Source organism: Pipra filicauda, unplaced genomic scaffold (assembly GCF_003945595.2).
Source record: "Pipra filicauda isolate LSUMZ 115617 unplaced genomic scaffold, ASM394559v2 scaffold115_size4368891_pilon, whole genome shotgun sequence".
NCBI lineage: Eukaryota > Metazoa > Chordata > Aves > Passeriformes > Pipridae > Pipra > Pipra filicauda.
Window position 1 is genome coordinate 1,586,963 of NW_024103607.1, and position 14,402 is coordinate 1,601,364.

At 39.2% G+C, this 14,402-nt stretch overlaps 1 protein-coding gene across 7 annotated transcripts in view; it reads right to left on the reverse strand.

Moving 5' to 3' along the window:
• Window positions 1–14,402, reverse strand: part of MCF2L (MCF.2 cell line derived transforming sequence like) — a 151,089-nt gene that overhangs the window by 123,620 nt on the left and 13,067 nt on the right. Inside the window, exon 1 of one of the 7 annotated variants that reach the window (XM_027743469.2) lies at window positions 3,372–3,816. The exons of 5 other annotated variants lie outside the window; for them this stretch is intronic. In XM_027743469.2, the coding sequence (XP_027599270.2) occupies window positions 3,372–3,450 (79 nt within the window). In that variant the 5' untranslated portion in view covers window positions 3,451–3,816. Of the gene's footprint in view, window positions 1–3,371; window positions 3,817–14,402 lie in introns of those variants that run through there. One more of the 7 variants, XM_027743474.2, reaches the window with a different exon arrangement.

Genomic DNA, 14,402 nt, shown 5'->3' on the forward strand with positions numbered 1-14,402 from the left:
GAAAAGTAAAAACTATGGCCAAATGAACAGAAAATGTCATTATCAATCAAAACAATAAACATGGACAGAACCAGGATATTTTTTAAGTATCAACAATAATTTCGCAGTTTTTCTGAAATAAACCCACAATTCTAATGGAAAATAAAAAAACCTACACAACTTAGAGAATGTTTCTAAATCACTTCTCCCTTGTTTTATGGATTTATATGAAAACAGCAACAGCAATTAACCTGGTCATCCAAGTCTAGGAGGTGATTTGATAGTAGTGGAGTGAATGGGAGGACTGAGAAGCACATAGGGATAAAAATAAAAGATGCCGTAGGAACACCTTTTATAGTTGTTGAAAAGGGCAGGGTACAACATTATTTTGAACTGTGGAGCAGGAGTCAAAGCAGGAATATGAAGAGGATGATAAGGTTAAACTAGAGAGCATCTTTACGATCGTGATAGTGAAATACGTCCAGAAGCAGAAAAGAACGTATCTGCAAGGTGTTGGAGGAGGATAAGGTGAAGGTGAGGATAAGGTGAGGAAGATGAGAAATAAGCAATCAAAGCTTTGCCTGAGAAAGCTGCTAAGGTTCGTGAAATGTGGCAGAGGAAGGCCGGGATACTGTGAGAGTATCACACATTCATGAGATAGTAAGGAGTAGGAGATCAGTAATTTACCATAGGGGCTGAGAACGTGAGTAAATCAGAATTTAGTTAGAGTAGAGGGAGCAGAAAGACCACTAAGGAAAGTGCTGGTGCTGCAGTGAGGGATGAGTAGCCCAGAAAGGTTGTGTGAGTGCCAGACTAACACAGGGGACTTGCTAGTGGGAGAGCAGCCAGAGGCAGAAAGGCTGTTGTGTTAGAACAGCAAAAGATTACAGACACACCCAGACTCACCAGGTTAGGATTCCTGGTGAGTAGGTATTCCTAGGTTAGGAACTGAGCTACTCCAGGCTTCCTGGCCCCCTGTCCCTGTCAAGGGAAAGACCAGTGCACCTCAGAAGGTGGAAGGACTTTCCTTCTTAGAGTGCCCCCTTCTCTCTGTTCAGCGCACATGGATTTTGGAGAATTCCTCTTCTGACTTAGAAGCTTAAAACTACCCGGGATGAATCTCAGCCTGCCTGTGGTATCATTCAGAAAACAAACAAACAAACAAACACAAAACCCCCAAACCAAGCTAAGGAAGAGGAATAGTCTTTTTTTTTTTTTAACCTAGGATCCTACAAAGGAAAAAATCCCTTGATGCCTGAAGGTGGACAGCTGTACCATGGGACAGCCAGGGGAACCTTTGCATTTCAATCATTCTTGAGCAGGGAGCTATTGAAAAATGGGCTTGGAAAAAGTCTGCATATGATCTTGGGCTGTTAAGGAAACATCTGCTTACAAAAGGTTTCTGAGTGAACAGAAAGACAGCTGTGAAGCCAGACAGGGGCTAATTTGACCCAAGGACAGGGTACAGCCCAAGAAAGGGAGGCAGCAACAGAGAAAGGGTCTAAGCAACCTGAAAGCAATAAGGGGGGTGGAAAAAAGGGAAAAAAGAAACTTAAAACAGTCACCTATAAATACAATCACTGGCTGTAGGAAAGCATTGCCTTTGGCCTGGGAATACCCGCACAGGGATTACAGAGAGGAAGAAAGAGAAAGAGAAGGGGGAGGAGAGAGACCAGCTAAACCACGCGAACATGAAATTGGTTGTAAAGTAACAGCTGCTTTTTTAAAAAAAATAAAGCAAGGTTAAGAAGCTAAATACCAGCACACAGGCAGAGGCTGCTAGCAAGTGTGAAAACAGCAGTTTGGAGCTGCTGCTGGCTTACATGAAGGTCACAGTGTACCTGCAGCTGCACAGCTGAAAGACAGGCGGTGTCACAGGCAAACCAGCCAGCCTGCTCCCACTCTGGAGGATCCTTCTTCAGTTCAGGAAGAAAAGGCTCCCACATTCCCAACAAATTCTACCATATATTCTTAAAATTCATCTTGCCTTAGAAAAACTAAAGCAACATTTTTAAGGGAGTGAAAAAAGTAATATACAGATTATTAAAATAAATGGCAAAAGGCAGTATGCCCTAGCAAATATCAGACTGACTTTCTTCTTAAACATTCAGAAAATCAAAACAGGCAATGAAACAAATATCCAGACATTTAAAAAAGATATGTTTTGAAAACAGAAAGATAATCAATAGGAAAAGCAAGGAAGAAGAAAATAGTATGTATGGTGACCTTTACTTGTAATTTAATGCTTGTTCTTATCAGATTAAATCTTACTTCTCTCCCGCCCCCCCCAAAAAAATATTACTAAGAAGGTAAAATATCTACTTTCCCTGTCCAGGAAAATAGATACAGCTGGTCTGTTCATTCCACATTTGTCATTTAATCTATCTGTTCATCAGACTACAGCATCAGCCATCTTGCTAATTATCTCCTTGCAACACACAGAAATTGAAAAAGATGAAAAAGTCACCCATAAGAAACAGAGGACTAGGAAAATGGAAAGATAAATTCCAGCTTTTGATACTGCAATGAATAATACCTTAAATATTCTGTATTCTCAAACCACTGGTTTGCCTCAGATGACAAGAAGATGCAAGACTTCTGTAATCTGTCAACCAACTAAGAATAAAGGGCAAACCAAATAGTTTCTAAGGATGCAAAAACCACATCCCTTGTCTTTCCAGGTAACTTCTTATTCTGAAATATATTTACATCTCTGTATGAGCAATAGCCCGAAAAATACTCCCAGATCTAATTACAGATCACCTTACTGTACACTGCTTCTTAGTTCTAGTTTTGAACACACAAGCATTTATATTTTCAAAAAATTATGAAAATCTCTCAGAAATTGTAATAATGTTTCTACAGTGCTAAAACCATTTTAGCAAATCTGCTGCAATTTTTAATCTATACAGATGTAAAACTACCTTTACCACGATTAATTCACACAACTCTCCATTTTAATGAAAATGCAATTTAGATCCACCCTAAATACTGGCTTGCAATGCCTTACAGTTAGCTGAGCTTTTCACTGCTTCTTATTAGACTAGTTCTGCTAGAGAAAGCCGTAATTTCTCCAATTTAGGTACAGCCGAGTCAGATAAAAAAAGGAATCAAGACCCATTTAGAGTATTTGAATGGGCTAACAGTTACCCAAAACTACTCAGGACGGTCTTCTAAAGCATGCCTCAGGAGTCCAGGCACTAAAAATGTTAATTAGTGTTAATATCAACAGAAGTTTAACCTAGTGACAAAAGCTCCTAACGTTTTCTTTCCTATTAATTGCGAACATGCATAAAGAATGCTAGTCAGATTACCAGGATTTTCTGTAAATCCTACAAAATCACTAACAGCATCCACACAACACATTATTTAAGACCAGCAGCTCCTCCTACCAGCGCACTGGGAAACCGCATTTAATCTTTGCATCAATTCTTCCAGGGCCATTTCTTCAGTTTTCAGCCAGCATCTCATTCTCAGATAAAACAAAAAGAATCCACAGCAAACATGCCCTCCTGCTCCAAGGATGAAGGGAGGCAGAGGGGGGAAAAAACCCCAAACCCGACCGCTACAGCAGTGCTTCTCAGCCTTGCATTTCAATCGCTCCGCACGGACCCCCTCGGCACAAAGGGAGGCAGGAGCCCACGTTCCCTGCTGGCAGCGCCTGGGTGAGGCGGGCGCTGCTTGAAGCCAGAGATGTGAATGTTAATGACAGCAAGACCGCTTAAAACTTCTCTCCCCTGCGCTGCGTGAGAGTTTGCCCGCAGTGGAGTCCTCAAACGCCAGAATTAATGCGAAGCGTTGATGAGCCGACCCATCTCCCGCCTCTTCCAAGCGGCAGGGAAGGGCTGCGCTGCATCGAACGGGGAGCAGCCGGAGCTCGCAGAAAGCCCCATCCTCACTCACGCTTACGTGAATGCTAAGGCTCCTCTCTACCTTCTTGCCGGTTTGGTGCCAGGGTGTGTAGCTGGGAATGAAAATGCCTTCCCACTGAACACGCCAAGGGCGATTCCGCTCTCACCAGCCCGCATGATACCTCCACGTTCGGTTCGAAATGGTCATTTTTGAAGGCTGAGGACTTCAAATTTCCTTTTAACACAGCTGTCTTCTGGACTATTTGGAGGAGTTGAACTGCTTAAATGTGCCACAGCAGTCTTGAAATTTTGCGAAATCCGCATTTCCTCAGAAACTGTACCACCACCTTAGGCAAAGGACTATGAGGGTCAGGATCTATGGACCTCCCAAGGTGTATGGAGTATACACAACAGAACCGCTGCAGCAAGCCTTATAATCAGTACATTTCCACTTGCTATAGAGGCTACAGTACCACTGGAAAACTTTTAGGGATACAGAAAATCCTACAAGACTGAAAGCAGTACAGTGCTATACGACTGCTCCTCATAATTGATTTTCAGTGCTTTTATACAGACAGTTTTACAAGTTTCAAACTATGAGGCTTTTAACACTTGTGTTTTTAAAAGGGTATCTTGACGCCTGCTAAATCTCATTATTGGCATGTTTTTGCTGATGGTCAGCTGCATTCTCCCACTCTTCTAATCATCCTATTGGTTTTATCCATGTCCTCTTATATTTTAGCCATTAAAATAAACAAATAGTTATCTATGGCTAAAAGAAAAAGGGATGTTTTTCTGTGTGCTTAAAAGGACTGTACTGTGTTATTTAAGATAAAGATTCTTTTCTACAGATTACATACAGCAGGCAAAAAACAATGGCCTTTTCCAGGAAACTAAGTGGACAACTATGATGACTTGTTCATAACTCTCAACGATAACATTAGAGACGGCATGAAGAAAATTTAAGAGGACCCATCAATGTATCTGGGCTTCCTCTGCCAATAAAATTGATTGAGGTAATTAATTTACTACAATAATTTACATTATTTCTACTGAAATTATGGCAGGCCTACAGCAGCTCCATGTATTATATATGACTAGAGCCATATATGTTTGCATTTCTATATTAATAGAAATGACAAAATGAAGTCTTCACTTAAGCTTTTCCATAACAAAGTATTACCACTGAAAAACAGGATCTGCAGGAACTTTATATGCAAAAAGTATTTTGTTTATCTGACTGGCATTTAAGACTGCATTTTTGCAAAGCAACAAGTGACGTGCAGCAAGACCACGAGTACCAGGTCAGGCTCTGATCATTCAGATGGTGAACCAGGAGGAGCAAAGGAAGGAAAAAAGGTGTGCAAGTCTGCAGGTGTATATGGATTACTAGACTTGTTTTGAAACAAAGGCTGTGCAACAGAACATCACATCCAAAGACAGCCCAGGGAGAACTCCAGTTGTCAGTCAGTCAATGGGATTTGTTGACTGCAACAAGTTAAAGACCTAAGACATTTTAACATATGCAGAACAGCAAAGTTCACTTGTAAGATTACACCATTTCCTGGTGCAGCAGGAAGTGCAGGAGACTTATTCATTCATAAGCACCTACTGCAAGAGAAGATGCTAGTTCAGTCCCAGCTTTCCTTGAATGTCCTGCCTCAATTCGACAGTAATTTCATATTTTCCTTGGAAAATCAGCGGGCTGCTTAAGCCTCCCATATATCATAAGATCCATCTTTCCATGGAGTTTCTCAGTGAAATAATAAATGACAAGGAAGATATAAATGTACTGATGAATTTTATCACATCAGCCAGTGAAGTCTCAGGATCACGTGCAAAATGAGTGGAGAACCCTAATATGCTAGTTAAACCTAAGTTACACCAACACTGCCACTTTATATATACGTTCTACACCTCTGAACAAATTCAAAACATGCAAGGCATGACCAAAGCATCAAAGGTTTAGTTAGCCAGACTGAAAGTTAGTTTACCTAAAAGTGGGTTATTTGCAATCATGTACTTGTTTAATCATGTTCCTTCATTGAAATCAGGCACCCTTGTCTTCCTAAGAAGCTTTGGCCTAGCTTTTCTACCGAGTGAAAGAGACAAAGTATTTCCAAGACACTCAACTAAAAGTGAGATTATGATCTCTGAAGGTCTGAAATAGGATCACCCATGTTTTCATAAACAATCTTGAGTCAGAGTAAAGAAACAGACCTTAAACTAAAATCAACTCTTAACATGAAGAACCAACTGAGCTTTCTTGCAACACAAATCAAACTAATATCTAACCATGAGATACCTAAGGAATTGAAACAGTCCTGAAAATACAACATTAGTATACTACAGTATTAGAGATGAGCTATTGCAATTTTCATTCTCTTGAAGTTTGTACTTGATCCCCCACACATCTTCAGGTCATCATGACAATCATAATAGGGAGTTAAACATGCCATTTCAGTCCCACACACCTCATGCCAAATTAAAACTTAATAGTAAAAGGACTGGTGTCCAGTTCTAGCACTGAGTCTGTAAACACAATAGGAGATGTTGTCATTTTTCAGGTACAATGTGATTTTTTTTTTTAATGAAAAATTCAAGCAGCTTCTGGAATTCTGATTTTTAACTTCTGCTGATGTATCACCTTTAGCAAAATATCTTCACCAGTCCCAGGCAAGCCCCTACTGCAACAGAGGAATTCATAAAGAAATTTGAGGAACACACAGTTTTTCAGTTCTGCCTTACATATTTAAAATGCAGTGGAAACATTTTTGTCAAATGGCCTATACTCCTATTTCTTTCAGTGAAACTGCAAAGATAATAAGCAAGGAGCAAATGTATTGCAGAATTTAATCAATCGACTTCCATGGCTACATGGATGTAATATATGATCTGATTTGTATTGACTTTTTTCTCAACTTCTGTTGGATTTGAAAGCCACAACAGTGTTATTTTTTTCCTTCAGTACTCTATTATGCTTCGGTTTTGGCTGTGGTCTTCAGCAAATCCTGTTCAACCACAGCAACATCACACATCTCCTGTTTTCAAACAGCTTCACCCAAATAACATTACCTAGTTTTTCAAGAAATTGTAGCTATTTTGAAAATGTTCCAGAAGTAACACACAGCTGTCCTCTCACGTGGGGAGCCAAACCAGTAACCATTAGCAAATAATCATTTAATGAGTTTTGCTTGAGCAAAAGATACTTTCTATAATATACCTAAAGATTTCTTTGCTCAGTTTACTTTGATCTCCATTCACTAAATCAGTCATCAGTGAGTTTCAAAATTTATTTATGTGCTGTGTGAAAAACTGTTTTTGTTTAAACTACCTTCCTGAAAGTTTTCTGTGTGCCCCAGTTTGCCTTTTGTGAAGCAGTGGAAAAAAACCCCAGGAAATAAACACTCTCTATTCACTTCCCCAACCCATTCATGACTATACAGACCTCCACTGTAGGTGATATTATGTCTCCTCCAATTGCCTGTTTTCCAGACAGAAAATTTCCTACACTAATTAGTTCCCATTTGTACAAAAGCAACCCCATACCTCTGACTGCCTTCACCATTCCTCCACGTACCCTAATTCTACTGTAACAAAGAGAACAAAACTGGACATGGTACTCGAGAAGTGGGCACAGCAAAGATTACAAAATGACACAGGGATTTTGCTGTTCTTGGTTTCCCTCTCAGCAGTTTGTAGTGCTCTGTTTGCCTTTCGGACCAACACTGAGTGCTGACAGTGCTGCTGCTGTTTTCAGGGCACTACCCACAGTCAGTCAAGGTCTCTCAGTGAGGGGAACAGCTAGAATAGCATTGTCTTTTCTCACAGGTATCACTCTGTTCAAACAATTAATTTCACTTTCTCTACTGATCAGTTACTTAGCATCACCAATTTATCATCCGAGCGTTTGCATTCAGCACTGAATTTTGCTATTTTGCATAGATATTTTCACATATTTGCAAATTTTAGATTTACATGCTTGCTTGCCATTTCCAGCTCATTTGGGATTATGTTCAATAGCTGGAACCCTTGCAGAAATCCTTGCTTTACTCCACCACTAACTCCCCTTCCACCCACAGAAAACTCCCCACCTAAAGCAACTCCCCATTTCTTGTTTTTTAATCAATTATTAATCCATGAGAGGGCTTCCAGTTTGACCCATAGGAGCTTAGTAGCAGTAGAAGAAAAACTATTTATAGAATACAAAATAGGACTACAAGAAATGAAAACACATACAGGTCTCCCTGCTGCTTTACATGGGCACATCACTTGTGGCAAAGGGAACAGGCAGAGCATATGGATGTTTATGCCTGTGCAGCCGAATCCTCTGCCAAACATTCCATACTGCTTTCTAGTGATACCACATGGTCAATATCAGGCAGCCAAATCAGCACGCTCTTTTCTGGATGACCCCAACATCACATGCCACAAAACCATAAACTGTGCAAGCAATGAGGCTTCAGGCATCCACGTCATTGTCTGAAGATCCTGCAAATATAGCCAGAAAGACTTACCTAAGCTGGGCTCCTGCAGAGAGGGAAGAGACCTATTGAATGTGTATTTCATAAATCTAGGTCCTCACAGGTCTTACAAAAAACTTCCACATACACCCACTGCACAAGAGCAATACAGTCTTAAATAAAAGAGGAAAGAAAAGGGAAACAGGACAGTTGATATGAAAGATCCAAACAGAAAATGCATTTTTAACATTTCATCCTCCTCTTGGCACCGATTCTTCCTTCATGAAGCAAGGGGATTTTTCCCTTTTATTTCTCTGAATGACTGAGTTCTCTTGGTAATCAGCCCAGTTAGGCTTTATTATGTAAAGCATCTAGGATTTGAAACTGGGATTCATAAGCAGAGATGGCAGTATTCTGTTTTTGGCAACACCTCACTCTTTCACAAGGAGAAAATTGTTCCTAGATTCGCAATCTAAAGGAATACACAGAACCTAGCAAATACATGGAGGAAGGAAAAAATAAGTCTTTCCTTCTTAAAAACTTGACACTCAAACGCTTATAAAAGGCCAGACTACAGGCAAGGTTCATTCACACAGGAACACAGACTAAAGATGCTTTCAGATGTGCAGGAGCCTTTAACAGAGGAATCCCATCAAAATTATGCCTTGTTTTATTAGCATATAAATTTACCAAATCTCCATCAAGTCCTCAGTATCTCCTCAACTTCAATACTTTCCTTTAAGAAAGTAAGCACCGTACAGAAAAAAAAGGTCCTAGCAGCTGTTCTCCGTGCTCCCTCACATGGAATGTGTGTTAGCTCCACACAGGGACCAGGCCAAGGTGGTAGCCAGACCAAGTACTCAGCAGCAGAGGAAAAGCTTCACTCTGCCTTCCTTTCCATTATTGCCCAGGTCCATGGCTGAGAAATAAAGGAAGATGGATGAAATGCAATATAGTTATCTCTATTTGATGGCCTCTTTCCAATGGAGCCCAGTCCTGCTACAGTCCAGCTCCCAGTGCTTGCAGTCTTCTTCCCTAAACACCTTGCCCTTTCCCCTATTACTTGCAATCTAGTCTCTACTTACAAAAAAAAAAAAAAAGTCAAAAAAAAATCAAGATTAGTTCTTAAAGCTTAGCTTAGTTACTAAGTCTTCCCTATTTCATTTCTTTCATATCGGTATCTCAGTTTCCCACTAAAGCAGCATACTTCTGTGAAGTTTTGTAGTTAGGCTCTTCAGCCTGAATTAACTGTAAATGATGACCAGATCACAGGTTTCAGTACTTCCTAGCGTAACAGGCAGCATCTTCTTTTTCCCCAGCCTCCCTTGCTTGAATGAAATGTCACTGGAATCTCTTCTACGGGTCTTCTGTGTTTCAAAAGAGCATCAAGTTTCTTAGTAACTGCTTCATTCAGTTTTCTTCATCCTCCTTTTTTGCCACATGGGATTAAGTAATCACTGCAGAGCCAACAGCCTTGAAAGAGTTTATTTAGTTTAACACCTCCAACTGCCCCCGCTCAGCTGAGATCTGCTCCAGTCCTTTATCCTTCTCCAGTCTGAGGAAATAAACTATCCAGATGTGCCCACAGCTGCACTCCTCTAAAAGCAGACATGGCAATAAATGAATGATTATTGCCTTTTGCCAGTGCAGTGCCAAGTAAGACCCTACCTTTCTAAGTTTACTGAAATATCTTTATAGATGAAGGAAGCACTTCCTGTAGGAAGTTAGGAAGATCAAGGACAGAAAGCATAAAGGTGAACAGGGAATGAACTTGCTGCAAACAGAAGTAATATGGAAAGAAATTAAGCATCACTGTTACTTCCTTCTCTGGGGCACTTCCATATGTATGTATAGTTAAAGGAAAGGCTACACAAGGGAAATTTCTCCAGTCTCTAAAGAAATGAAACCACAGTGCTTTAATCATAAAAAAAAAAATTGGATGTCAGGGAGATCTGGTTTTAGCGGGTCAGATATTAAAAGGTACCATGATAATTAAATAGATGGTAGAGTATGGATGCAGAGATGTCACAGTCTTATTCTTCCACAGAGTTAGTATTACATATATAAATGCAGAAATTAAATGGATCCAGAAAACATATCTTTTGTCTTCTGTTTTCAGGATGACTTTCTTTTCAAAGCAAATGCAGGATGAAGGATCATAAAATTAATTTCTTCCCTCCAAAAGAGTTCGATATTTTTTTAAAAGCTCAACCTTTGAGGTCTCCTAAAAACTATTAGACTTTAAATCAAATCATGTGTGTGTGTTCAGATTTGGAGTATTAGAAGTCTAAATTTTATTATATGCCCTACTTTTTAAAAATTGCTGTTTCAAAAGAACTAGCTGTAAACATAAAAGTTCAGCAGGTCTACCATTCAAGAGTCAGGATTTAAAACACTCATGAAATTTCCCTGTAACAAAAAGTGATATTTAACAGCCACTTACAATTGTTAATTTTACATACAATCAGCAATATAAAAAGTATTCAGAATAAAAAACTAGGGTATTTCCAAGACCGTTCCATTTGATTACACAGAGTAAAACTGAAGTGCTTCCCCCTGAGGTACAGGCTGACAAGTTTTATCACAGATAAAGGACACAGTAGAAGGATGTCAACTTTAATTCAGATATTTTTAAAATCACAGAATCATTTAGGTTGGAAAAGATCTTTAAGATCATTGAGTCTGACCATTAACCCAGCACTGCCAAGTCCACCACTAAACCGTGTCCTTAAGTGCCACATCTACGTAGCTTTTAAATACCTCCAAGGATGGAACAGAATGTATCTTAAAATTTGATTACCCTTTTCCACTTTTACATCTTTTAAAAAATAGCACTCAGTGGAGTTTTAGGGTGACAGAAAGCTTTTCCCTTTTCCCACCTCTGGCAGATGTGCTGCCTCAATGCTATGTACTGTTCTGCCCTGGATGCTGGCCTCCTCCCAGACTGCACCTCAAGTACTGCTAAAGGACTTGGCTTTCTCTTGATGCCAAACAGGAAAACTTAACAAGTCTCAAAAACCACCTAGAAATCGGAAAATAATTTCCAGCAACCACAAGGGTATTTCACCTGCAGCCAAAGAGGCTGAATGCAAATTCAGTGCTGAATGCAAGATCTCAGCCTTGCTGCAGAACACTCACACTCATCACAAGTCCTTCAATCATACCTTTGTGTCTTTCACAGTAGAGCTTGAAAACGTGTCTCTGTATATTTTCTTAACAGGCCTATTGCCCCATCTATTTTACTGCACACAATCTTCAGTTTATAAAGTAGTGTTATTTTCTTATTTGTGTTGATGGATGCTTAATACAGCAGATATTATCGAAAGTGGCAGGAGATTCCAGGTAGTGAGAAAAAAATGCCTCTGAGAAAAATGTTTGGCAGTTACAACTTTTTCATTTCTTGACAAGCGAAAATCACTATGTCCCATTCATAATTTATTTTTGGGTTTGGTTTTTTTTTTTTAAATTAGGATATGAAATAGTGAACATTTTGAGATCTGTTTTTTGTTCCATTTAATATTCTTCACAGAATGTGGTACTTCTCAAACAAGACAAATTAAATTGATCTTTCCTGATGGATAGTCTGCATAAAACCTCAGTAGGTGAGGGAAAATGACTGCTCTTCAGTTTATAGTTCTCTGCTTCATTATGGTAAAGCTGTTAGAAAGGGAAATGTCACTTAGATTTCTTTACATTGTAGGCCATATCCAAACAATCATTTCACACTTCTTGAAACAGAAAGATTGAATTTTTGCTTTAATAGGTTTATGGAAGTAATGCTGTAAGTTTTCTTGAAGGATGACAGTCCTGAACAGTTACTGCTTTGGAAAGAAAAATGTAAGCAAGCATGCACGCAGGTCCTTGTTATTTTGATTACATACTGCCATTTTTTTTTCTTACTTTCCCTCTTTCACTCTTACAGTTATTTCCAATCCATAACAAGGATTCTCTTGTCACTGAAAAACTTAATGCAATACTGGGTTTTTTTCACTTACTTTAAATGCAGTAAAATGAAGTGCTTTTTGACAAACCATCTATTACACATAAGAGGTTGCATGGGCTTCAATTTCAAATAATTTTTTAAGCTTTATAATGTCCAGATACTTTAAAAAACATCACAACCATGATCAAGAATTGGCTCCATAAATCCACAAAGATTAACACAGAGGAACAGGCACATGGAGAGACTCATCTCCAGAGTCCAGTACACCATTTCCTATTCCAACTCATGAGGCATATTGTTTCTAACCCTATCCAATGCTGTCAGTTCTGCTGCACAGTTATTGGTAACTAATCTCCAAGATGCACCAAGTGGTGCATTGAAGTATCTTCAACACTGGTATTTTCAACAGCTAATTTTTAATCATGCTCTTCTTGTACTGTATCTGTTGTCTGTTAAGTCATGTCATGTTTTATAAGATCTAAAAAAGTTTGAAGTGAGATTTCCACAAAATGTCAGGTTTTGCACTCTTGCTATTTCTCAAGCACTTCAAGTTTGTTTCTGCAAAGTTTTGCTCTGAGTTCTTCTCTTTACAAGATCAGTTTCAACAGGCTGAAAACTACTCACTCCTTCAACTGCCAGCTCCCTCCCAGAGCCTCAAAACATCAGTGCTGTCCTCTTCCACACATCTGTGTTTACTCATCAGCTGCAACTATGACATCAATGTTGAACTGCAGCACAGAGCTTTGTCAAAAGCTCAGTAGCTGAATGCCTACTGAAACACGATTTGGTATAACTTGGATGTGCTGATTCCAAGAGCACATCTAAGTGCAAATTTTGGTTCAGCTCATCAGATACTGTTTATGATAACACTGAAAAAAAAAATATGATTTAATAAAAAATTCAGAAGTACACAAAAATTTCCAAGACAGTAAAGGAAAAATACATTAATGTCAGACAAAAACCATAGCATCTCACAGTACTTCATTGTACATGCTCATATATTTGTCATTGCATACAATGCTTCTGCATGATTATTGTCAGGATGTAGAGCCTGGGAAGGACTTCAAGGAAAGAAGAAATTATGGTACCATATGGCCTTTTCCAAGACAGCAGATGAAAAATGGACCAGTCTCCAATAATGTTCCTGAATACTTCATGGCAATGTCTGGATCTCTGAAGAGGAACACTTAGATCCTCTTCACCATTCCCACTTGTGTACCCAAGAGAAAGAGCATTTTCAGGGCTTAATACTGTCACTGCATCAACAGAGCACAAACAAGCAATGGGCAGAATGGGGAGGTCCAGCATTTTGAACTGTAATTTAAAATCGCGATTCCAAAGGGCAGCATACAGAGGCCTGAGGATGACAGATACAATGCACTGAAAGGCCTGACTTGAAGCTTTAGCTATACCACACCAACACACATGAAAGGAAAAGTCTCTTTGGCCCATGCAGACTGATCTACATTAGCACCTCCCTAAGAGCCATTTGATTCCTTCGAGATCTCAACCAACCCTTTAGAGAAAAACAAGACAGGCATTAAGGAAACAGTCACGTTTGCATCTGTGGTTATTAGTATGGTTGGATCTGCCATTGCTAGGATCCCCTGCTACAAAAGCATAAATCATTAAGTAACTTTGGCTGGAAGGCTCTACTGAGTAAATCCAAAGAAATGCATAACAATAAACAATCTAGGAAATAATGTTTGAAATTATGTTATCAAAAACAGAAGTCAGAGATTCTTTAAGTATCAAAAAGCTTTCCACAACACAAAGTTACATGTAAAAAGTGTTATCCTACTTCATCTTTCTAAATATCAGATTTCTCTTCACTGTCACATGTATGGACAAATAGGATGTCTTGTAGAGTAATTGGCAGTGGGGCAGAGGGCTGCAAGCAAAGAGTTCTCAAAAAGCAGAAGTTGCTATTAAATGGTTTAACTTTAATTTTATTGCTTTCATGGAATGAGGCAGCGCAGTGTTCAAGAAACTAAATTGTTTGCTTTACAATAGAAAAAATGTTTCTGTTGTCTAGATTTTTAAATGTGTAAAGGCAACAAGGAGAGGTAGGATAGGATTTGGAAAACAGAAACGAATAGCCACAACATACAAATAATTCTTTCACTCTATATCTGCCTTATCTGCCTGCTCTTCCTACCTCCTCAG